The following is a 22846-nucleotide window of genomic DNA, read 5'->3' as shown; positions in this document are numbered from 1 at the left end:
GTTCCACAGGGATCATCGCTGGGTCACATTTATTAACTGTATGTATCAATGACTTGGATGAGGAAAGTGAATGGACTAAAGCCAAGTCTAAGGATGACAACTGAATAGGTGGGAAGGCAAGTGATGAGTGTAGTGACTGTATTGAGGTTAGTCAGGTGACCCTCATCGACTGTGAGTTCTCTGATTGGGGATTTAAATCTGGTCCAATCGGGGAGCCCTGGCTGAGAGATAACAACAGGAGTATTAGATATTCTGATGCTCTGAGGGAACTGTCTCAGTGTCAAGGACATTCCATGTGCAAATAAAGGGTGACTTTCTCAAGGGATCCTAGTCTCTGTGGAGTTATTTCAGTGGCAACGAGAGTAAAACATGCTCCTGAAGAAATTCACTCACAAGAATTGTCTTTGAATTGGGGTAAGCATGTCTAGCATCATGTCAATATTTGGGAAGCTTGACTCATTTGATTCTGCCATCAAAGACTGGGTGCAGTATGTGGAAAGAAATTTTTTACACGCAGATGACATTGGAGTAGATGAAAAGCAATGAGAAATTTCCCTGATAGCTTGTGGACCTGCAGTTTTTTCTGTAATTAGGAGCTTAACTTTCCCTGAAACACTCGATAATAAAACCTTTCAAGAGTTGACAGATTTGCCACCTGGAAGTTTCCTCCAATTTTGAGAAGATACTGTTTTTACTCGGCTATTCAAGAACCGGGGAATCCTTATCAGGATTTTTGACAAGATTAAGACTGGTAGAGGCATGTGACTTTGGTTTAACTCTGAAGAAGCTGCTCAGAGCAGATTTAGTATGTGGAATTAATAATGTAACCTAACAAAAGTGCCTAATAGCTGAAGCACAACTCTCCCCAGTCCGACTAAGCTTGGGAACACCATTGCAGTGAAGGCAATTGCCGAGCCTCACTCAGGACATATTCTCAACAGAGGGTCCTTCGGTCAGCCCAAGGCAAAATCCAAAAACAAAACGAAGCCTCAGTTCAAATTCTCTTCATGATTCGGGCTGGCAAACCATTGTAGTTGCTGCTCATACGCGGACTCTAGACAGCAAAAGAGTCCAACTAAACCTAAATTGCATAAGAGAATATATCGCCCGGAACCCAGGAGATTGCCCACTTTGGATAGTCCACCTGCATCTGGTTTGGAACAGTCAAATTGCTTAGCAACAAACAAATCGGAACCAATCAAAATAAATGACTGGTTACATGGTCACCTGGTTGTTATTGAGGTTGATAAGGATGGTACAATTTCAATGATCGCTAAACCAGTTTTATGAACAAACTTCACCTTGGACTTAATTTTGCACGAGACATCAACTAGATCCTTATATCGGGGAACCTTTCCAGATTAAGGGGATAATTTTGGTTCCAGGGTCTTGTGAGAAGCAGCTGGTTCAGTTCCCACTCACTGTAGTAAAAGGGTCAGGCCCAAGCTGGATGGGGTAGAATTGGTTGAGAAAGATTCACCTAGACTGGCTCAACATTTCTCGATGAGTAAATGGCAGCCTGAATGAAGTCCTAATGTCGAGCTGGACGTTTTTAAGGAAGGTTTAGGGACTACCAAAGGACACAGGGCCACCTTGCATGTTGACCAGGAAGCAATTCTGCAAGGGTCACTCAGAGCCATTTGCTTTATGGGCAAACATAGATGGAGAAATCAGAAAGCTGGAAAGTGAAGGAGCTACCAAACCAGTCCAGTTTGTGGAATGGACAGCACCGGTCGGACTGATTGTGAAGCCCAATGGGTCGGTTTGCCTTTGTGGGGATTTGAAACAAACAACAAACCGCGGTTCACAGCTGGATAAATCCCCAATTCCTCACACAGAGGATTTATACACAAAGCTGGAGGGGAGGTGGGCTGTCCTTCACAAAACCAGACATGAGTCATGCATTCCTGCAATTGTAGCTCAAAATGATTCCCAGAAATATGCTACAATTAATACCCATAACAATTTCCCAGAACACGAGTCTGCCATTTGAGGTATCATCAGCCTGTGTAATTTTTCTGTGGACAACAGAGAACAATTTACAAGGTCTACCTCAGGTCGCCATTTATTTAGATGATGTGCTAACAACAGGGAAGACCAATAAGGAGCACTGAGAGAACTTGGACACAGTCCTTGAATGTTTCTCCCAGGTGGGCGTACGCCTTAGAAGGGAAAATGTGTGTTCCGAGCTCCCTAAGTGACCTACTTGAGCTGCAGAGACGAGAAGACTGGGTTACACCGACTGGAAGATAAAGTGAGGGCGATCAAAAGTGCCCTTGCTCCCATATCTGTACCTGAACTGAGGGCTTTCCTTGGGCTGGTGAATTATTATGGAAAGTTCATCCATAATCTGGCCTCCATCCTGGCACTTTTGCATCAACTCCAAAAAAAGGATCTGCCTTGGAAATGTTTGCATCGCGAAGCCATTGTTGTTTCTTCACTTCCCTGAAAGCTCTCACCCTCAAAGGTGAAAGGCACACAATCATCTCAACTGAGATCTGGTATTGTTAGTGATATTTCCCCGGATGGTCTCGGGGTAGTTTTAGCTCATGGTTGGCCCAATGGAGAGGACCACCCAATAGTGTATGCATCCAGGACTTCGGCTAATGCAGAGCGTAAATAAGCCCAGATATGAGAAGGAAGGTTCGATGGCCATATTTGGACTCAAGAAGTTCCAGCAATACCTTTCTGGACTTGGATTTGTAATCATAATGGATCACAGAACCCTGCTAGGTCTACTTAAAGAGGACAAGGCAATGTAGCCCATACCTTCAGGCTGAATTCAGCAGTGGGCTCGAATATTACGTCCATATAATTACAAGTTGAAACACTGTCTGGGAGGCCAGGTAGTAAATGTGGATGCATTGAGCTGCTTCCCACTGGTAGATATACTCATGCCACTACATGAGTCCAAAATGGTTTCAAATTTCCAGTCACAGCTGACAATATCAGACATTGGACGCAGAAAGATCTGGTCCTGGCAAAACTGAAACAGCTGGTGGTGATGGGGGTAACCAAAGGGCCATCATACCCAGCACTAAAACCTTTCTGTATCCGGAGAGATCAGATCACAGTAGAAAATGGCATATTATTATGGGAAGCAAGAGTAAATATCCTGAGTGAAGGTTGTCACCAAATCCTGGCTGAACTTTACTAGGCTCTTCCAGGGCTTTACAATATGAGAATGTTGGCGAGACTTTTTGTGTCTGGTGGCCAGTATTGGATGCATTGATGGGCCAGTGCCCAGAGTGCCAACAAGGACACAACATTCTTGGGAATGACCAGGTATACCACAGACTCAGTTATATGTCAATTATACAGGTCCTTTCATGGGGTCAATGTTCTTGGTCATTGGGGACACCCACTTAATGTAGTTGGATGTGTATAGCGTTCATTCGTCAAACGCAATGATAGCAAAACTGCGCATGTCTTTTGCAACACAGGGACTTCCGGAAGTGTTGGTCACGGATAATGGGCCATCATTCACTGGCAGGGACAGTGAGTACTTGCTAAAGTCAAATAGCATTTAACATATAAGAACAGATTCATACCATCCACCATCCAATGGTCTGGCAAAAAGAGCAGTCCAAACTTTGAAAGCGAGCTTAAAGAAACAACCTGCAGCCTAACCAGATACCAAACTGTCCCAGTTTCTATTTGATAAGAGGACCATGCCTCATGCAGCTACAGAAATAGCACCAGCAGAGTTGCTGATGGAGTGAAGACTCGGCACCAGGTTAAACCTGATCTTCCTGGACCTGGGTGGAGGCAGGGGGAGGGTAAAACAGCATCAGGAATACCAGTGACAGACAAAGACTCCGCGAAACGACAGAGACACTTCACTTTGGGGAACAAAGTTTGGTGGAGGAAATGACCCTGAATGATCCTGAGCGGTCAACGTGAGGTCAGGTCCACTGATGTATAAAGTTTGGGGAAGTGCAACAGTCCTGAACAAGCATGTGGACCATATGAAAGCTGCAAACTCGCAAACAGGGCAGAAGCAAAATGTGCCCGGCTCCTGGGAACAGTCAGAAAGGCTGGCAGGGCCTATGGGCTCTCCCTCAGCACTAAGGGTTGAAGAGACCTCAGAATCAAAGATGGACATAGCGGACATTGCCACCTGAAGAAGACAATGAATTCCTTCCGAGATGGTTGGGGTACAAGAGGAGAGAGCTGCTGTACGTTACACGTTGCCCTTATCCAAGGCAGAATCGGAGGAATCTGAGCCGGTGTCAAAAACACTTCAGGCAGAGCTGCAAGGGAAAGAACTGGCCTGTGTCCTCAGGCTCAGAGGGAGAGGGATGTAGTGATTGTGACGAGCTCGGCCAGGTTGATATGAGAAAAAATGAGTTCCCTGATTGGGGTTGTTAATCTGGTCCAATCAGGGAGTCCTGCCTGGCAAGATATAACCAGGAGTGTCAGACCTCCTGTCACTCTCAGTGCTGGCTGTGAGGGAGCTGGATCAGCGTCAAGGACTTTCCAAGTAGAAGCAAAGGGTGGTTTGGTGACGGGATACAGGCCTCTGTGGAGTTATTTCAGTAAGGATGACAGAAAGAGTCTGTGGAGGAATAGAGACAGATTAGGTGAATGGGAGAAACCTTAGCAGGTGGAAGGTAATGTGAGGGAATGTGAGATTATACACTTTGGCAGGAAAGATAAAGTAGCTGGATGTCATTTAATAGATAGAGACCACAGAAAGCTACAGAAGAGAGAGACTCTGTAGTCGTTTGTGAATCACAAAAAGCTAGCATTCATGTTCTGTGGATTACCGCGAGGGCAAATGATATGTTGGCGTTTGTTACAAAGAGAATGGAGTAGAAAATTGGGGAGGTTTTGCTAAAACTAGACAAGGCATTAGTCAGACACAGCTGCAATACTGTGAACATTTTTACAATATATGGACCCCTGGGGGTGGTGGTCACAGATAATGGGCAGCAGGGACTTCAAATATTTCCTATCGTCAAATGGCTTTTGAAAGAATAAGTATTTTGGCATTGGAGGCCTACAGAGAAGTTTCACTGGGTTGATACCAGGCATGGAAGGGCTATGATATGAGGAGAGGTTGAGTAAATTGATCCTGTACTCATTGGAATATAGAAAATGAGAAGTTGCCTTTATTGAAATCTACCTGATTCTGAGAAGACTTGACCAGGTAGCTGTGGAAGGACATCATTCCACCTCTTGGACATCCTCGGACCACAGGGTATAATCTCAGAGTAAACAGTTGCACATTTAAGAACAAGATAAGGAGGAATTTCTTCTTTCTGAGAATTGTGAATCTGGGGAATTCTTTACTGCAGAAGGCTTTTGAGGTTGGGTTATTAGTGAACTCCCACAGAAATGTCCTGGAGTGGAGATGATTGATCTTGAACAATCACAATCATCTTCCTCTGTGCTTGGTATGACTCTAACCAGTGGAGAGATTTCCCCCGATTCCTATTGACTCAGTTTTGCTGAAGTTTCTTAATGCTTTTTTATGTTACACCAAGTTACTTGCTATATTGATGTCAAAGACAGTCTGAGCCATTATTATCCAGCTTTCTTTTTAACTAAGTGCTTAATTATATATCTATGGTATTTGTAAACATAACAATCCAAATAACAGAATATAAATACAGAACAAAGAAACTTAGCTGAGCTTTACCAGGTTTAATAGCTCCCACCATTTCTCTCCACACTGGAAATGGTAAAATGATGTTCAAGCTTTCAGTGGACAGGACACCATCTGTTAGTGACAGTGTCATGGCTCATCCTGTAAATATTAAAAAGATTATCATAAATTTATTGAAAACCTTTCTGAGCAATTTCAGCAACTTGCACTGAGTTTCAGTAAAGTGCATGTCCTACCTCATCTTCCCAGATACTTCCTCCTGAAATAAACAAAGCACAAATCTGAGTTGACAGAGACTGACTGACTTTATCAAGAAAGTAGTAATTACACTCACATTGCTCCAAGCTGCTGTTTCTGATTGCTGCAGTTCTGGAACAGAATAAGAATGGCACACAAAACATACTGAAGCACTGGAGGAAGTAAAGTAAAAATTAAGGAATTGCAAAGGGTGCCAGTAAACATTAACCGACTTCACTCAAGAAAAGATCTGACTTAGATGTTAAAAATTATGAAGGGATTGATCTGTTTGATTCAGTGAAGATGTTTCCACCTCAAAGGAACCAGAAAATCTGTGTTCAAATACATGATCCTGTTAGAGCAGCCCATGATTGAGAGCAGCACAAAATGGCCAGTGGTTGCCCATGACAAAAGCAGCAGAACATGGCTTACAGTAGCTCTAGAGAACTTGGTAAAATATTTTGTTAAATATGTCTGCATAAGTTATAACAACGGTAGCTCTGTGAACGCAAGATAACAGAATTGAGATGGTACAGCAGGCCTCACAGTTATCTGAAGATGCAGCTGCTTACACAGGAGACATAGATAAGAGCATTTCACATCAGAAACCTACATTTAATTTGTAAATCTGTTACAAATGTAGATTTTAGTCAAGATTCCTCAATTAATGATAGGCATAGATTCTGAATTGGTTATAGATTTACACACTTATATAAAGAAAATCCCACTTACAGCATGTGCAAAGAAGTTGTTATAATTATAGTTACAAGATAAAAGTGCTGTGTTTGATTGACATTCCAAGGTTGGGTGAGAAAGAAACTGCTCACAATCCTTAGCTAAAGAATTCTAACATTAGGTATGACCATAGAACTTTATTGGAACTGATGTCACAAATTTTATAACAATTCATAAAAATTAGCATCCTTTATATCACCAATACCAAGATTAGTAGGAAAAATGAATTGCATGACAGAATTCAAGAGGTCCTTCGTGATAAATTATTGGCAATGAATGGAGCTGGCAAGTGACTGAGAAGGAGAATGGCTAACAAGATTGAATATAGCATCCACTATGAAAAGCCCCAAGAAGGGACATAAGAGAATCTGGGAAGCTTCATGAGAACATAGAGGCCTGTGGGTTGACCACGCGCCTGTCCATCTTAGGCCACGCAGTCACAGTATTTCTGAAATTGGAAGTGTATGTAATTAACTAATTAATTATGATTGGTTTGTAATTGCTAAAGGCAGGCTGAAAATGTGTATAGAAATGTATGTCTTTCCTTTATTCATTGAAGAACTCTGGATTTTCAGACAGTCTCTTGCCACCTGTGAAATTTCAATGAACTCTTTGATGCGAGAAGTGTTGAATGATTTATTTGGTCACTCTGCCCCAACAATCTAAATCACAAATAAATTGAATGGTGAGTTCATGAGAAATGTCTTTATTGAGAGAGTGAAGAGGGAAGTGAAACAAAATAGTGTAAAATAAAAGACAAGAACACCTCAATAGCATCAGGGATAGCAAGGAAATAAAGAGCTAAAGCAGAATAGTCCATAGTGTGGAAAGTTACTCACAGAGAACTGCATCCCACATGGGATAGGTGTCTGAGGGAAATGAAAAACACAAACGATGCCTTTTCCCCTTTAAAATATTGACTGCTAATAAAACAAACGCAGACTCTAACTCTCTAGATTGTTGCAATACAGTGCAATTTGACACATAGAATTCCCAAAGAAAACAGGTGTCTCCACACAGTTTCAGGTCATAACACAAAACCATGTCAGTACTAGCCAATGAACCTGAGGCAAAGGAACTGAACACTGGCAAAGTTAATTCTCAGGTCCAATTCCTGAAGAGTCAGGTTTGCACCTTCTGACCAATCAGGACATGAAATGCTATTTAGCGACACCTAATTGGAAAGTCAGGTATTTAACTATGAGGAAATTGTGTTTAATTTTAAAAACATTTTATGTTTAATTTGGATAAGTGCAAGGTATGCCATTTCGATAAAACAAACAAAGACAGGATTTATACAATTAAAGGTCGGGTCTTGAGCAGTGTTGTAAAACAATGACACCTCGGTTTTCAAAATCATAATTCTTTTGAAGTTTTCCTCACATGTATACAGGGTGGTTAAGAAGCCATTTAGAATGTTTGCCTTCATTGTTCAGTCCTTCAAGTATCGGAGTTGGAACATTATGTTGAGGTTGTACAGGACATTGGTGAGGCCTCTTCTGGAGTACTGTGTCCAGTTCTGGTCTCCATGACGTAGAAAGGATATCGTGAAGCTAGAGAGTTTGGAAGAGATTTACCAGGATGTTGACAGGAATGGAGGGTTTGAATTGGAAAGAGAAGCTGGATAGGCTGGAGTTTCTTTCACTGGCAGTCGAGATGTAACCTGAGAGGTTTATAAAATAATCAGGGGTACAGACAAAGTGAATGGCAGGTGTCTTTTCCCTTGGGAAGAGGATGTCAAAATTAGGGGGCATATTTTTATGGTGAGCGGTGAAACTTTTAAAAAAAACTATAAGAAGCAACTTCTTTCACACAGAGAGTAGTTTGTGTGTTGAGTGAATTTACAAAGGAAGTGTGAATGTGGGTACAGTTACAACATTTAAAAGACATTTAGACAAGTACATTAATCAGAAATGTTTGGAGGGATATGGGCCAAGGGCAGGCAGGTGGGACTAGTTTAGTTTGGGATTATGGACAGCCTGGACTTGTTGGACCGAAGGATCTGTTTCCATGCTGTGTGACTGTGTGTTTCCACTGTTTTCAGGGAGCATACATTGAGTATCAAATATTTTTACCTCACTTAACTCTCGTAAGGCTGTGTTTTATTGAAAGGATGCACAGCCATGTTGAGGTTTAGTTAGCAGTTAGAACCTGTCAAATGTACCCAGCCCAGTGATAAGTAGATTGTCTACCCAGGATGAGGTATGTAACTGTGCTTTGTGTATAAAAATCCAGATATTTGTAATGTGCTCCTCAGGGATACAATGGCCTGCCTGTAGGACAGGGGTGGTGGATACCTGCCTTAACAGCCTGAACCAGGAAAAGGCCTTTGACAGGACATCACACACTGACATGTGGGACTTGCTCTCCAAAATGGGCTTTGGGAGGGAATCTGCAATTGAATCTGACTGCTCTACACCAACATCCTTAGTGCAGTCTCAATTAATGGGTGGGAATGAGACAGCTTCCCGATCAGATCCAGAGTCAGGCAGGGCTGCCTACTCTCTCCTGCCTTGTTTGTGCGTTGTATACAGCCCTTTGCTGAGTCCATCAGGAAGGACGTGAGCCTGAGATGGGGTGACTATTCCAGGCAGCGGAGGCCTACAAGGGAAAGCCTCCCTGTACATGGATGATGTCACTGTTTTCTGCTCAGATCTGCTGTCACGTGCACAGACTCATAAGCATCAACGACCAGTTTGAACTGGTCTCAGCAGCCAAGGTAAATCAAGGCAAGAGCAAGGTCATGTACTTTGGGAACTGGGCTGACCAATCCTTCATGCCTTTCACCATCAGGACAGATTACCTGAAGGTGCTGGGAATATGCTCAGAGGAGCTGGGGCATAAACAAAAACTTGAGAGGAGAGTATTGCCAAGGTAAGACAGAAACTGGTCCTTTGGGAGCAGCATTTCCTCTCCATTGCAGGTTAAACATCTGGTTATTAGGTGTGAGATACTCTCACTGTTGTATGAGGGGCAGGTCGGGCCCATTCCCAGAACCTGCATTGCTGCAATTACCCGAGTCATCTTCCACTTCATCTGGAGGTCTAAGTTGGACATGTCACAGGAACACCATGTACAAACCTCTGGATAATGGGGGGAAGAATATACCCAAGATCACCCTCATCCTGATGGCCACCTTTGTGTGTGGCTGCATCAAGCTGCACCAAACACCAAGTCTCACTATGTACTGAGGTTCTACCTGTCCCTGGTGTTGGGAAGGGTGGGACTGGCCTTGTATTAGCAGAGTGCTCCAAGTAGTTGGACCATTCCATATCACCTGTCCTCCAGGTAGAAATTTACAAACAAAAACACCTTTAACCACAATTGATCAGCACAGATCATCCCCAAGAGCCTGCAGGAAATGAGTGGGTGGGTCTTGTCGGCTTGTTCCTTGAGCAGATTGTCAAAGGCATTGCCAGAACTTCTTAACAAGCACCAGGACGTTGCTTGGTTGCTGGTGAGAAGGGCACTACCTGTGAGATCTTTCATATATACCCAGAGTCTCTCCAACTGCACACGTTGCCCTTGAAGTGGCTGTGGAAGGTAGAGACTGTCACACATCTCCTGCTGGAATGTGCCTTTACAAAGAAAGTCTTGAGAAAGATGCAGTGGCGTTTGTCAAGTTTCATCCGCAGTAGCTCAGTGACGCGTGACTCTGTGTTGTACGGTCTGTTCCCTGGGACACACAGTGAGACAAACATTGACTGTACTCAGAGGACCATCAACTCAGTGAAAGATGCTCTTTGGTCTGATCGAAACCTGTCGGTCTTCCAGGGCGAGGAGTTGACCTCAACTGAGTGTTACAGACTGGCACATTCCAAGGTTCAGAACCACGTGTTGAGAGATGGACTAAAGCCTAGGGCAGCTGCTGCAAGGCGCAGTGGGTAAAAACCATCACCTAAAATCTTTCTGCTGAAGTTAGATGGAGGTGCACTCAGTTATCAGACCCTCCCAGTGCCTCAAATGTTTGTAAATATTGTCTTGTACAAGTAAGAAATGCACTGGGTTTGTTTGTTCTCCCAGATATAATTATAACATTTAAAAGATATCTGGGTCGGTATATGAATAGGAAGGAAGGGTTTAGAGGGACATGGACCAAATGCAAGAAATTGAGACAAATTAATTTCGAATATCTGTTCAGTATGGACAAGTTGGACTGAAGGGTCTATTTCCATTCTGTATCTCTCTGAATCTGACTCTATATGTAAAGAGTCGAACAGCTCTAATAATATTGTATGGATATACAGACTTTTATGAATAAACAATATTTTTGAAATACACCAACTTGTAATTTGAACGGTTTTCCGCATGGATGTGAATAAATCACTTGCATCTTGGGCTGGAGCTGTGAATTGTCGACTGCTTTTTTAATTTAGCCTTTTAATCGTGAGGAGAATTTCAATAGTGAGACCCACAATCATCAATGAGATTGAGGAAAATGTATGAAACAGGAGAGTGGACAAACACATGAGGGAAAGAGGAGCAGAAAGGGATATTGGAGGAATGACGGAGAATGGGAACAAGTTTATGAGGATTACATTCTGAGTTTACTTTCCGTGAACTAAAATTAAATATAATCCCTCAGCTGCAGAAATATCACTCCGTCTTTTTGTTCCAACTGTTTTTCCAACTTTGAGAGTTTCTCCTGAAGAGAATTTAAATTCTTTTGAATTTTGCCAAGATTTTGCTGCATTGTTCTGAGAATGTTTTCCTCTTGTTCCCTGAGATCTCGGAGTAAACACTGCTCTTTCTCAGTGAGAAACTGGTGTATTTTAGTGAACTCGGATTTGATGCAGCTCTGTAGATTTTGGGATTGCACCTAAAAGAGCAAATATAGAGACAATCTGCTTCTGCAGTAAAACACAACAAAGGAGGGAATCAAATTTGGAAGCTGAGCTCGTGGAAATTTTACCCGAATTTGGGAAATCTTCTGTTTCTGCTGCCGCTCCATTTCTATAGCCGCCGATTTCTTCCCTGTGAGAGATTCCAAGGAAGATTTCACCCGATCCTGGGATTGGGAGAGAAAATCAGAAAATAAAAGTATTAGATCATGAAAATGTGATGAAATAATCAGAAGATGGAATCGGTTTCCTTTTACCTTGTAGATTCCAACCGCTTCTTCAATCGGGATGAAGCGGTGCTCCCTGTGTTCCCGGGAAACTACACAATTTACACAAATCAATTTCTCGTCAGTTTCACAAAAAACCTTCAGTTCTTCCTGATGTTCCTCACAGTGACGTTTACTTCCCTTCTCTTGCGGATTCCGATTTAACTTTCTAACTTTCTCAGATAGATTCGCTAAGGCCCGATTTACCCTGAGGTTTCTGTCTGGAAACTCCTGTCTACATTCCGGGCAGGAGATTCTCTCCTGCTTTTCCCAACTCTGGGTGATACAGGAGCGGCAGAAGTTGTGTCCACAATCCAGTGAAACCGGATCGGTGAAGAAATCCAGACAAATGGGACAGATTACCTCCTCGGTCAAACTCAGGAAATGCTGTTTGAAATCCATGCTGTTTGGTATTCCTGATGAAGGGCTTTTGCCCGAAACGTCGATTTTCCTGCTCCTTGGATGCTGCCTGAACTGCTGTGCTCTTCCAGCACCACTCTAATCCAGTATCTGGTTTCCAGCATCTGCATTGTTTTTACCTGTTTGATATCCATGTCCACCCTCAGCACTTCCGGATTCCATCTATTTTCAGTTTCAGTTTCCCTGCGCCGCTGAACACATTCAGCTCAGTCACTCCCTCAGGGAGGTCAGTGCAATCCTCAAGGAATTCTTGGTATTGGCTGCTCTCGGCCCCGCCCACTCTGAGAGGCGGAGACAGTCCCCAGAGCAGAATGAGGAATAAACAGCGTTAGAGCAGCGACAGGGAATCCCTGAAGCCGGGAGGTGAGAGGGAAGGTCGGTTGGGAGTGGGGTAGGTGGGTGGAGAGAGGATGGGAGGGGGTGGGGGTTTTGTCCTGGGAGTGACTGGCAGCCTGCTGCTCTCCTTCATATCCTTCAGTCCCAAAGCAGTCCCAGACACGGATGGCCAAGTTGTGTTTGACTCTGGGGGAAACACAAGCTGAAACTTATTGTCCAGCGCCTCCTCACCTCTCCCTTACAATCCACCAGGATCTTCTCAATCCTCACTGTGGGAGTCACTGCACAGAACTGAAGTGCCTCATCCCTGGTCCCATTCTGGGAAATCTCCCCTTGCACCATCCCTTCGGCCTTGACATCCTTCCGAAAGGGCAGGCCCAGAATTGGCTGCAGCTTGGGCAGGAGACAAGTGGGAATCCTGTTGGTGTCGTTTCCACCATTTCTCCAGGCTCACTACTGGTTCAGTCCAGGGAATTTCACCCCCCCCCCCATTCCCTGGGAGATTCAACCCCAAGGGTTTCCATCAAACCGGACACACGGCAGCAATTCTCCCTCAGATTGTATCTCCCTCTCCCAGAGGGGGCAGGGGGAGTGCTTAAGGGGACATGAGTTCTCCATGAGACCCAGTCTCTTTCACTTCAATGGGCACCACATTCTCACCTCGCCATCCAATTGTATTGGTAAGGTCCTCGGGAGTGTTGCTGAACAAAGAGACCTTGGAATGCAGGTTCATAGCTCCTTGAAAGCAGAGTTGCAAGTAGATAGGATAGTGAAGAAGGTGTTTAGTATGCTTTCCTTTATTGGTCAGAGTATTGAGTACAGGAGTTGGGAGGTCATGTTGCAGCTGTACAGGACATTGGTTAAGCCATTGTTGGATTATTGCATGCAATTCTGGTCTCCTTCCTATTGGAAAGATGTTGTGAAACTTGAAAGGGATCAGAAAAGATTTACAAGGATGTTGCCAGGGGTTGGAGGATCTGAGCTACAGGGAGAGGCTGAACAGGCTGGAGCTGTTTTGCCTGGAGCGTCGGAGGCTGAGGGGCTTATAGAGGTTTACAAAATTATGAGGGGCATGGATAGGATAAATAGGCAAAGTCTTTTCCCTGGGGTTGGGGAGTCCAGAACTAGAGGGCATAGGTTTAGGGCGAGAGAGGAAAGGTATAAAAGAGACCTAAGGGGCAACTTTTTCACGCAGAGGGTAGTACGTGTATGGAATGAGCTGCCAGAGGATGTGGTGGAGGCTGGTACAATTGCAACCTTTAAGAGGCATTTGGATGGTTATGTGAATAGGAAGGGTTTGGAGGGATATGGGTCGGTTGCTGGCAGGTGGGACTAGATTGGGCTGGGATATCTGCTTGGCGTGGACAGGTTGGACCGAAGGGTCTGTTTCCATGCTGTACATCTCTATGACTCTATGTATTCCCAGGCTGAAAGAGGATCCAGTGTCAACAGCAAGGACTTATCAAAGGCTCTGATGACACAAAGTTGGGTGGCAGGGTGAAATGTGAGGAGGATGTTAGGAGAATACAGGGTGACCTAGACAGGCTAGGTGAGTGGACAGAGGCATGGCAGATGCAGTTTAATGTGGATAAATGTGTGGCTATCCACTTTGGTGGCAAGAACAGGAAGGCAGATTACTACCTAAATGGAGTCAAGTTACGTAAAGGGGCAGTACAACGAGATCTGGGTGTTCTTGAATATCAGTTAATGAAAGGAAGCATGCAGGTACAGCAGGTAGTGAAGAAAGCTAATAGCATGCTGGCCTTCATAACAAGAGGAATTGAGTATAGAAGTAAAGAGGTCCTTCTGCAGCTGTACAGGGCTCTGGTGAGACCGCACCTGGAATATTGTGCACAGTTTTGGTCTCCAAATTTGAGGAAAGACATTCTGGCTATTGAGGGACTGCAGCGTAGGTTCACGAGGTCAATTCCCAGAATGGCGAGACTATCTTACGCTGAAAGATTGGAGCAACTGGGCTTGTATACGCTTGAGTTTAGAAGGCTGAGAGGGATCTGATTGAGACGTTGCCGGTGACATGTGACAGTGAGGCAAGGAATAGGGAGAGAGTGCAGTTGAACACGTGGCTGCAATGATGGTGCAGGAGGGAGGACTTCAGGTATTTGGACAATTGGACTGCATTCTGGGGAAGGTGGGACCTGTACAAGCAGGACGGGTTGCACCTGAACCAGAAGGGCACCAATATCCTGGGAGGTAGGTTTGCTAGCACTCTTCGGGGGGTTTAAACTAATTTTGCAGGGGAATGGGATCCGGACTTGTAGTCCAGCAAGTAGATTAGCTGATTTTCAGGATGTCCAAGAACATTGGGAGGCTGTGGAGAAGGTAGCACTGACAGGGAATACTTGCGGACACAGAGATGGGTTCAAGTGTGTATACTTCAATGCAAGGAGTATCAGAAATAAGGTGGGTAAACTTAAGGCATGGATCGGTACTTGAGACTACGATGTTGTGGCCATCACAGAAACGTGGATAGAAGAGGGACAGTAATGGTTGTTGGAGGTTCCTGGTTACAGATGTTTCAGTAAGATTAGGGAGGGTGGTAAAAAAGGAGAGGGGGGTGGCGTTGCTAATTAGAAATTGTATAATGGCTGTAGAAAGGCAGTTTGAGGGGGATCTGCCTTTGGAGGTAGTATGGGCTGAAGTCAGAAATAGGAAAGGAGCAGTCACCTTGTTGGGTATTTACTATAGGCCCCCCAATAGCAGCAGAGATGTGGAGAAACAGATTGGGAAACAGATTTTGGAAAGGTGCAGAAGCCACAGGGTCATAGTCATGGGTGATTTCAACTTCCCAAATATTGATTGGAAGCTCTTCAGATCAAATAGATTGGACGGGGCGGTGTGTGTGCAGTGTGTCCAGGAAGCTTTTCTAACTCAGTATGTAGATTGTCCAACCAGAGGGGAGGCCATATTGGATTTGGTACTTGGTAACGAACCGGGACAAGTGATGGGCTTGTTAGTGGGTGAGCATTTTGGTGATGGTGACCACAATTCTGTGACTTTCACCTTGGTTATGGAGAGAGAGATAGGTGCATGCAACAGGGTAGGTTTTACTATTGGGGGAAGGGTAAATACGATGTAGTAAGACAGGATCTGAGGAGCATAAGTTGGGAGCATAGGCTGTCAAGGAAGGATGTCGTTGAAATGTGGAACTTTTTCAAGGAACAGATACGACGTGTCCTTGATATGTATGTACCTGTCAGGCAGGAAAGAGATGGTCGTGTGAGGGAACATTGGCTGATGAGGGAGGTTAAATGTCTTGTGAGGAGGAAGAAGGAGGCTTACATAAGGTTGAGGAAACAAGGTTCAGACAGAGCATTAGAGGGATACAGAATAGCCAGGAGGGGGCTGAAGAAAGGGATAAGGAGAACTAAGAGAGGGCATGAAAACTCTTTGGTGGGTAGGATCAAGGATAACCCCAAGGCCTTTTATGCGTATGTGAGAAACATGAGAATGACGAGAACGAAGGTAGGTCCGATCAAGGACAGTAGTAGGAGACTGTGTATTGAGTCAGGAGAGATAGGAGATGTCTTGAATGAGTACTTTTCTTCAGTATTTATGAATGAGGGGGACCGTATTGTTGAAGAGGAGCGCATGAAACGAACTGGTAAGCTAGAGGAGATACTTGTTAAGAAGGAAGATGTGTTAGGCATTTTGAAAAACTTGAGGATAGACAAGTGTCCCTGGCCTTGTGGGATATATCCTAGGATCATGTGGGAAACAAGAAAGGAAATTGCGGAGCCGTTGGCAATGATCTTTTCATCTTCACTGTCAATGGGTGCGGTACCAGGGGACTGGAGAGTTGCGAATGTTGTGCCCCTGTTCAAAAAAGGGAATAGGGATAACCCCGGGAATTACAGGCCACTTAGTCTTACTTCGGTGGTAGGCAAAGTAATGGAAAGGGTACTGAGGAATAGGATTTATGAGTATCTGGAAAGACACTGCTTGATTAGGGACAGCCAGCACGGATTTGTGAGGGGTAGGTCTTGCCTTACAAGTCTTATTGAACTCTTTGAGGAGGTGACCAAGCATATGGATGAGGGTAGAGCAGTGGATATAGTGTACATGGATTTTAGTAAGGCATTTGATAAGGTTCCCCATGGTAGGCTTATGCGGAAAGTCAGGAGGCATGCGATACAGGGAAATTTGGCCAGTTGGATAGAGCTGAAAATGTGTTGCTGGAAAAGCGCAGCAGGTCAGGCAGCATCCAAAGAACAGGAGAATCGAAGTTTCGGGCATAAGGCAAATTCTCCTGTTCCTTGGATGCTGCCTGACCTGCTGCGCTTTTCCAGCAACACATTTTCAGCTCTGATCTCCAGCATCTGCAGTCCTCACTTTCTCCTTCAGTTGGATAGAGAACTGGCTAACCGGTCGAACTCAGAGAGTGGTGGTAGATGGTAAATATTCAGCCTGGAGCCTAGTTACAAGTGGAGTTCCGCAGGAATCAGTTCTGGGCCCTCTGCTGTTTGTAATTTTTATTAATGACTTGGAAGAGGGAGTCGAAGGGTGGGTCAGTAAATTTGCAGACGACACGAAGATTGGTGGAGTTGTGGATATTGAGGAGGGCTGTTGTTGGCTGCAAAGGGACTTAGATATGATGCAGATCTGGGCTGAGGAGTGGCAGATGGAGTTCAACCCTGTCAAGTGTGAGGTTGTCCATTTTGGAAGGCCAAATAAGAAAGCGGAATACAGGGTTAACGGTAGGGTTCTAGTAAGGGAAGGAGCAGAGGGATCTTGGGGTCTATGTTCATAGATCTTTGAAAGTTGCCCTCAGGTGGATAGAGCTTGTAAGAAGGCCTATGGTGTATTAGTGTTCATTAGGAGAGGGATTGAATTCAAGAGTCGTGAGGTGATGTTGCAACTGTACAGGGCCTTGGTAAGGCCACATTTGGAGTACTGTGTGCAGTTCTGGTCGCCTCACTTTCGGAAAGATGTGAAAGCTTTGGAGAGGGTGCAGAGGAGATTTACCAGGATGTTGCCTGGAATGGAGAATAGGTCATACGAGGATAGGTTGAGAGTGCTAAGCCTTTTCTCATTGGAACAGCGAAGGATGAGGAGTGACTTGATAGAGGTTTATAAGATGATCAGGGGAATAGATAGACAGTCAGAGACTTCTTCCACGGGTACAACAAGGGGACATAAATTTAAGGTGAAGGGTGGAAGGTAAAGGGGTAGGTTCTTTACCCAGAAAGTGGTGGGGGCTGAGGGAGTGGCAGAGTCAGAATCATTGGTGACCTTTAAACGGCAATTGGATAGGTACTTAAGCTAAATTAGATTACATTACAGTGTGGAAACAGGCCCTTCAGCCCAACACCGACCCGCCGAAGCGCAACACACCCATAACCCTACATTTACCCCTTACCTAACACTACGGGCAATTTAGCATGAGCAATTCACCTAACCTGCACATCTTTGGACTGTGGGAGGAAACCCACGCAGACACGGGGAGAATGTGCAAACTCCACACAGTCAGTCGCCTGAGGCGGGAATTGAACCCGGGTCTCCGGTGCTGTGAGGCAGCAGTGCTAACCACTGTGCCACTGTGCCTCCCACAAATGTTTAGAACAAATGTTCGGCACAACATCGTGGGCCGAAGGGCCTGTTCTGTGCTGTATTGTTCTATGTTCTATGTTCTATAAGATTATTAAAGAATTGGACACTCTGGAGGCAGGAAGCATGTTTCTGCTGATGGGTGAGTCCCAAATCAGGGTACACAGTTTAAACATAAGGGGTAGGCCACTTGGAACAGAATAGAAGAGAAACGTCTTCACCCAGAGAGTGGTGGATGTATGGAATGCTCTGTCCCAGAAAACCGATGAGGCCAAGTCTCTGGATAGAGCTCTTAAGGATAGTGGAATAAAGGGTTATGGGGATAAGACAGGAATGATCAGCCATGATCATAATGAATGGTGGTGCTGGCTCGAAGGGCAGAATTGCCTCCTACTGCACCTATTGTCTATTGATCATCCAGGATCTCCTCAATGTACCATAGAGCCAGCATCAGAGCACAGAGCCCAGGACTGCCATTCAGCACAGCAGCCTTTCCCAGTCATGGGCTCAATTCCCAAGAGGTTAGTGCTGTTGGCTCTCCTCCCACTGGGCAGGCCCCTCGGGAAACATTGCAGCAAACCAGGAGCCCGTGGTGGCAGCTGGCTGTGCTCCAGCCCCAAAACTAATCCTCCTCATCGGAGTCCTATCGCCTCGGGACCAGAACATGTGTATCTCCCTGGAGTGAAATTCAATCCAGTTCTCGGGGCTGGAAGGAGAAGTCCACATCCTAGCCCATTCCTTTCTGAAAACACGGTTTTTGTCACCTGCTCATGAGTCCATATTGTCCACTCACCTTGTGCATCGTTTCACAAATAGCTCACCATTCCTGCAGCACACTGCCCAGACATGGGACAAGCTTTTCCTGATCTAGAGATGAAGAGAACAACAGATTTCTTCTGATTTCTGTTCCGAGTTCATTCCTGAGCCTCCCGTCAATTCCTCAGGGCCCTCTCCTCCTCCCAGACACTTTCTCCTGAAATCCCATTGGTCTCCTCACACATGAGATTCCCGAGGCCCAGAAGTTGCAGTTAAATGTTGTATGGACATGATGTGGAGTGAGCTGCAGCAAAGTGTAGTCCTCATTGATGAGCCCCTCAGGTCTGTCTGTCTCTCTATCCTCAGGCAGGGAGGCTTGCTCAGCACGGCCAGGGCTTTAGTAAATCACATGCTTGTTTCAGGAATATGTTCCCCTCTTCATCTTTCTCCTCATGAGCCATCTTGAACGTCCAGGGGTGTTGAGCTGTCACCCAGTGACTCTCTGCCCCTGAACTTTGTCCAACTCCCTCCCAGCAGCTGCTGGATGTGTCTGGGGAAGTAATCCTCTGAAACCATCCCTGCAGCTCGGAGAGAGGCCATTCCTCAGATCGCCCAGAGTGTGTCTGCTGTCAGGATGGTCTTCCTTTAATGGGGACCCTGAACGGAACGTTAAACTGGTTTCATCTGGTGGGAATGAGTTGCCAAAAATGAAGAGGAAACCAAATGTTAGTTTGTGAGAAATGTCTTTCCCCAGAGATTGGTGAGAATGTGGGGCTCACTGACGCAAAGTGTCATTGAGAGGAATTTCTGGAGAAATGGAGAATGTTGATGGGATTTAATGAGCAGAGGCTAGAAAATGAAAGATCAACATGGATGTAATAGACTGAATGGCCTGTCAGTAACACAGAATAATCTGTCAGCGAACTCCCTCACCTCAGTTGCTCTGTGCCAGTTGCTGTCTCCCCATCACTGTTGTGTCTGAGAGCAGCTCCCTCAGTCCAGGCTGGGGGCACCTCCCTACTCTGCATGGCTCAGTATCACAGCAGATGGTGCATTGACCCACTGAGCAATCAGGGCCACACATGAGGAGCTCAAAAACCAAATCAAGGCGCAGGAACTGATCCAATCAGCACAGAGAGAGGGAGAGGGAGACCCTGATCATCTCCTCTCTCTCACCAGAAATAAGCAACACTGGAACCTCGATCATGCTTTAAAACTGGGAGTCCCTGTTGATCTGGAAATGGGGAGATAACTGGGTTTCCTAGACTTAGTCTGGCACTGAGGTCTTGATCCTTGTGTTAAAATGAGCTGAAAAATGTGTTGCTGGAAAAGCGCAGCAGGTCAGGCAGCATCCAAGGAGCAGGAGAATCGACGTTTCGGGCATAAGCCCTTCTTCATTTTTCCAGCAACACATTTTTCAGCTCTGATCTCCAGCATCTGCAGTCCTCACTTTCTCCTTGCGTTAAAATGTCAAGATGTATCAAATGCTAAAATGTCGTGGATTCAGAGACAGGAGAATGGGAAAGCAGCTGAAAATGTGCCTGAAGGGACAGGATAAGCTGAATGGAGCAGAATCACAGTGCAGTCACAGCTCATTGGGGATAACATAGGCTTAAAGGTGGAAGGTAATTTACTATTTTGAGTATATCCATCATGCTGTAATGGAAGATCTGTCTGTGTTGATTAATAAGTCTGCTGTTTCACCTTGTGTAATAATGTAACTAGTTGTGAGGTGAATCAATGTGCTGAGCTTCAAGCCGGGAGGTCAGTCGATGGAGTTCCAAACGAAGAAGAATTCAGACTAAAGATATCATTGCTGAACAAAACAGGGACACAGACAGAGAAATGTCAGGGTCTGTCACCAAAGAGAGGACCTCCCTTGCCCACAGCAACAGGACTAGAGCCTGTCACCTTTGGGATGTGTGAATGGCCCCTTCGTGCCCTCCTATGATCCAGCAATCACCCCCATTGCTGGCCTGTGCCTGGAGACTGCCCACTGCTGGGAGGAACATGTGATCACACGGAGGTGGTCCTGCATCTCCAGGGAGCATTGATGACCCACTCAGATGGCCTGGGTGAAGGCATTGCTTTATCTGTCAAGGGAGCAGGGTCAGGAAGAGTATAAACTCCATTCTAGAGGTTATTGGTACGGTCACACCTTCCTTTAATCACTTTAGCACTTCAATCAAATATTCTCTCCACCTTCTCCTCTGGAAGGTGGACAACCCAGCTTCTCCAATCTTTCCATGTTACTGAGGTCCCTCACCCCTGGAAACATTTTCAAACTTCTCTGCTCTGTCTCAAAGATTTCACATCCTTCTGAAGGTCTGGTGAAGATAATGGACACAAAACTTCCATTGTACCCAAACCAGAGCTTCTAAAGTCTCATCATGATGACATTGGTTTTGTACTTTCTGTCTCTATTGGTAACACCTCATCAGTTCAACCACTTTCTCCACCCACCCTGCAAACCTCATCAGTTCTCTTCACCAGCCTCCAGATCCCTCAAATGCTGCAATCCATTTAGAATTGGACATTTTCGGTTCAATTCAACATTTTGATTCTATTCTGTTCTCCAAAATGCAAAGGCCCATGTTCCAGCATCATCATCACATACAAATGTACCGGTAGAAACTTCCGGGAAGTTGGGAGAATCTTACCTTTTTACCATGTCCAGGAGAGAATCTCGGTATGAGACCCCAATGAATTTTCTAACCATATCTGACCAACTCACCACAGTAATTACCAGCACCACCCCGACGGTATCTCCCATGGCTGATTTCAGCCTTAGCTTACCATGCACCATTTCCTGAACAACATAGACAGGATGGTGAAGACAGTTTGCCTTCATCGGTCAGTGCATTGAGTTCAGGAGTTAGGACATTGTGTCACAGCTGTACGAGACATTGGTACATGTGGAGTCACATGGAAGGCAAGGATGGCAGATTGGTCCCCAAAAGGACATTAGTGAAACCGGATGGGTGACCATGACTAAGACAAGCTTCACTCTCCTGATTTATAAATTGAATTAATATTCTCATGAGATTTGAACCCAGATCCCCCACAGGACATTGGTGAGGCCACTTTGAGAATATTGCTCTCAGCTCTGGTCTCCCAGCTATAGGAAAGATGCTGCTAAACTTGTAATGGTTCAGAAAAGTTTCACAGGGATGTTGCTGGGAGTGGAGGCCCTGAGGCACAGGGACAGGCTGGGACTTCCCTCCCTGGAGCGGCAGAGGCTGAGGGGCAACTCTCCAGAGGAGCACGGAGAGGGCGGATTGCCAGGGGAGGGGAGTCCAAAACTAAAGGGCAGAGGTGCAGGGTGAGAGGGGGAAGATTCAAAAGGGGCCTGAGGGGCAATCCCCCCATGCAGAGGGCAGTGTGTGTAAGGAACAAGCTGTCAAAGGATGTGGTAGAGGCTGGCACAATCACACCATTTAAAAGGCATTTGGAGATGTACCTGAATAGGAAGGGTTCAGACAGACATGGCCCAAATGCTGCCAAATGGGAACAGATCAGTCCAGGATATCTGGTCGGGATGGACAAGTTATTTCCAAGCTGTATGACCCGATGAGCAGTCGGGATTACTGGTCCAGTCATATTCCCACCACCTCCTCCTGGGTTTTGCAATAACATTAAGCATGACAAATCACAGGAGGGAAGTGGACAGAAAGACCGTGTTGAAACAATAATGTGATAAAATGAATGTCATTCACATGGACTTGCCAGAACAAAACACTTGATGGGAGGGCCAGGAGCTTTACAACACACAATTAATATTTAAAGGCTGAGAAACCACCACCAAAAATAAAATGTAATTTTCTTTCAGTGAGTTATGTACCAACAGAGATCAGGGGAGAGAATGTGGGGAGAATATTTTTCACTCAGTGTTGGGGGTTTGGGGTCTGTTACTCATTTCCTGAAAACGGAATGGGGGCAGAAACCCTCAAGGTTTAAACATACTGGGAAATGTCCCACACCTCACAGGGCCACATCCCAAAAGGGGGAAGGTGGGATGACACTGGCGCTCACTTTTCCAGTTTCTCCATCAGTGACCGGCTGAGTGGCCTCTCGCTGGG

At 45.3% G+C, this 22846-nt stretch overlaps 2 protein-coding genes across 5 annotated transcripts in view; one reads left to right on the top strand and one right to left on the bottom strand.

The window, feature by feature from the left end:
- The window catches only part of LOC140455048 (E3 ubiquitin-protein ligase TRIM39-like), a 58937-nt gene extending 46087 nt beyond the window's left edge, over positions 1 to 12850 (bottom strand). Inside the window, 4 exon segments of the mRNA XM_072549716.1 lie at positions 5848 to 5980; positions 11155 to 11402; positions 11496 to 11591; positions 11682 to 12850. Coding sequence (XP_072405817.1) covers positions 5848 to 5980; positions 11155 to 11402; positions 11496 to 11591; positions 11682 to 12092 — 888 coding nt within the window. The 5' untranslated portion in view covers positions 12093 to 12850.
- Positions 1 to 22846, top strand: part of LOC140455252 (zinc-binding protein A33-like) — a 476866-nt gene that overhangs the window by 436975 nt on the left and 17045 nt on the right. The window lies entirely within an intron of this gene.

The sequence above is a fragment of the Chiloscyllium punctatum genome, chromosome 30 (assembly GCF_047496795.1).
Source record: "Chiloscyllium punctatum isolate Juve2018m chromosome 30, sChiPun1.3, whole genome shotgun sequence".
Classification (NCBI taxonomy): domain Eukaryota; kingdom Metazoa; phylum Chordata; class Chondrichthyes; order Orectolobiformes; family Hemiscylliidae; genus Chiloscyllium; species Chiloscyllium punctatum.
The sequence above is the reverse complement of the archived record's forward strand: the minus strand, read 5'-3'. Positions and strand labels throughout refer to the sequence as shown.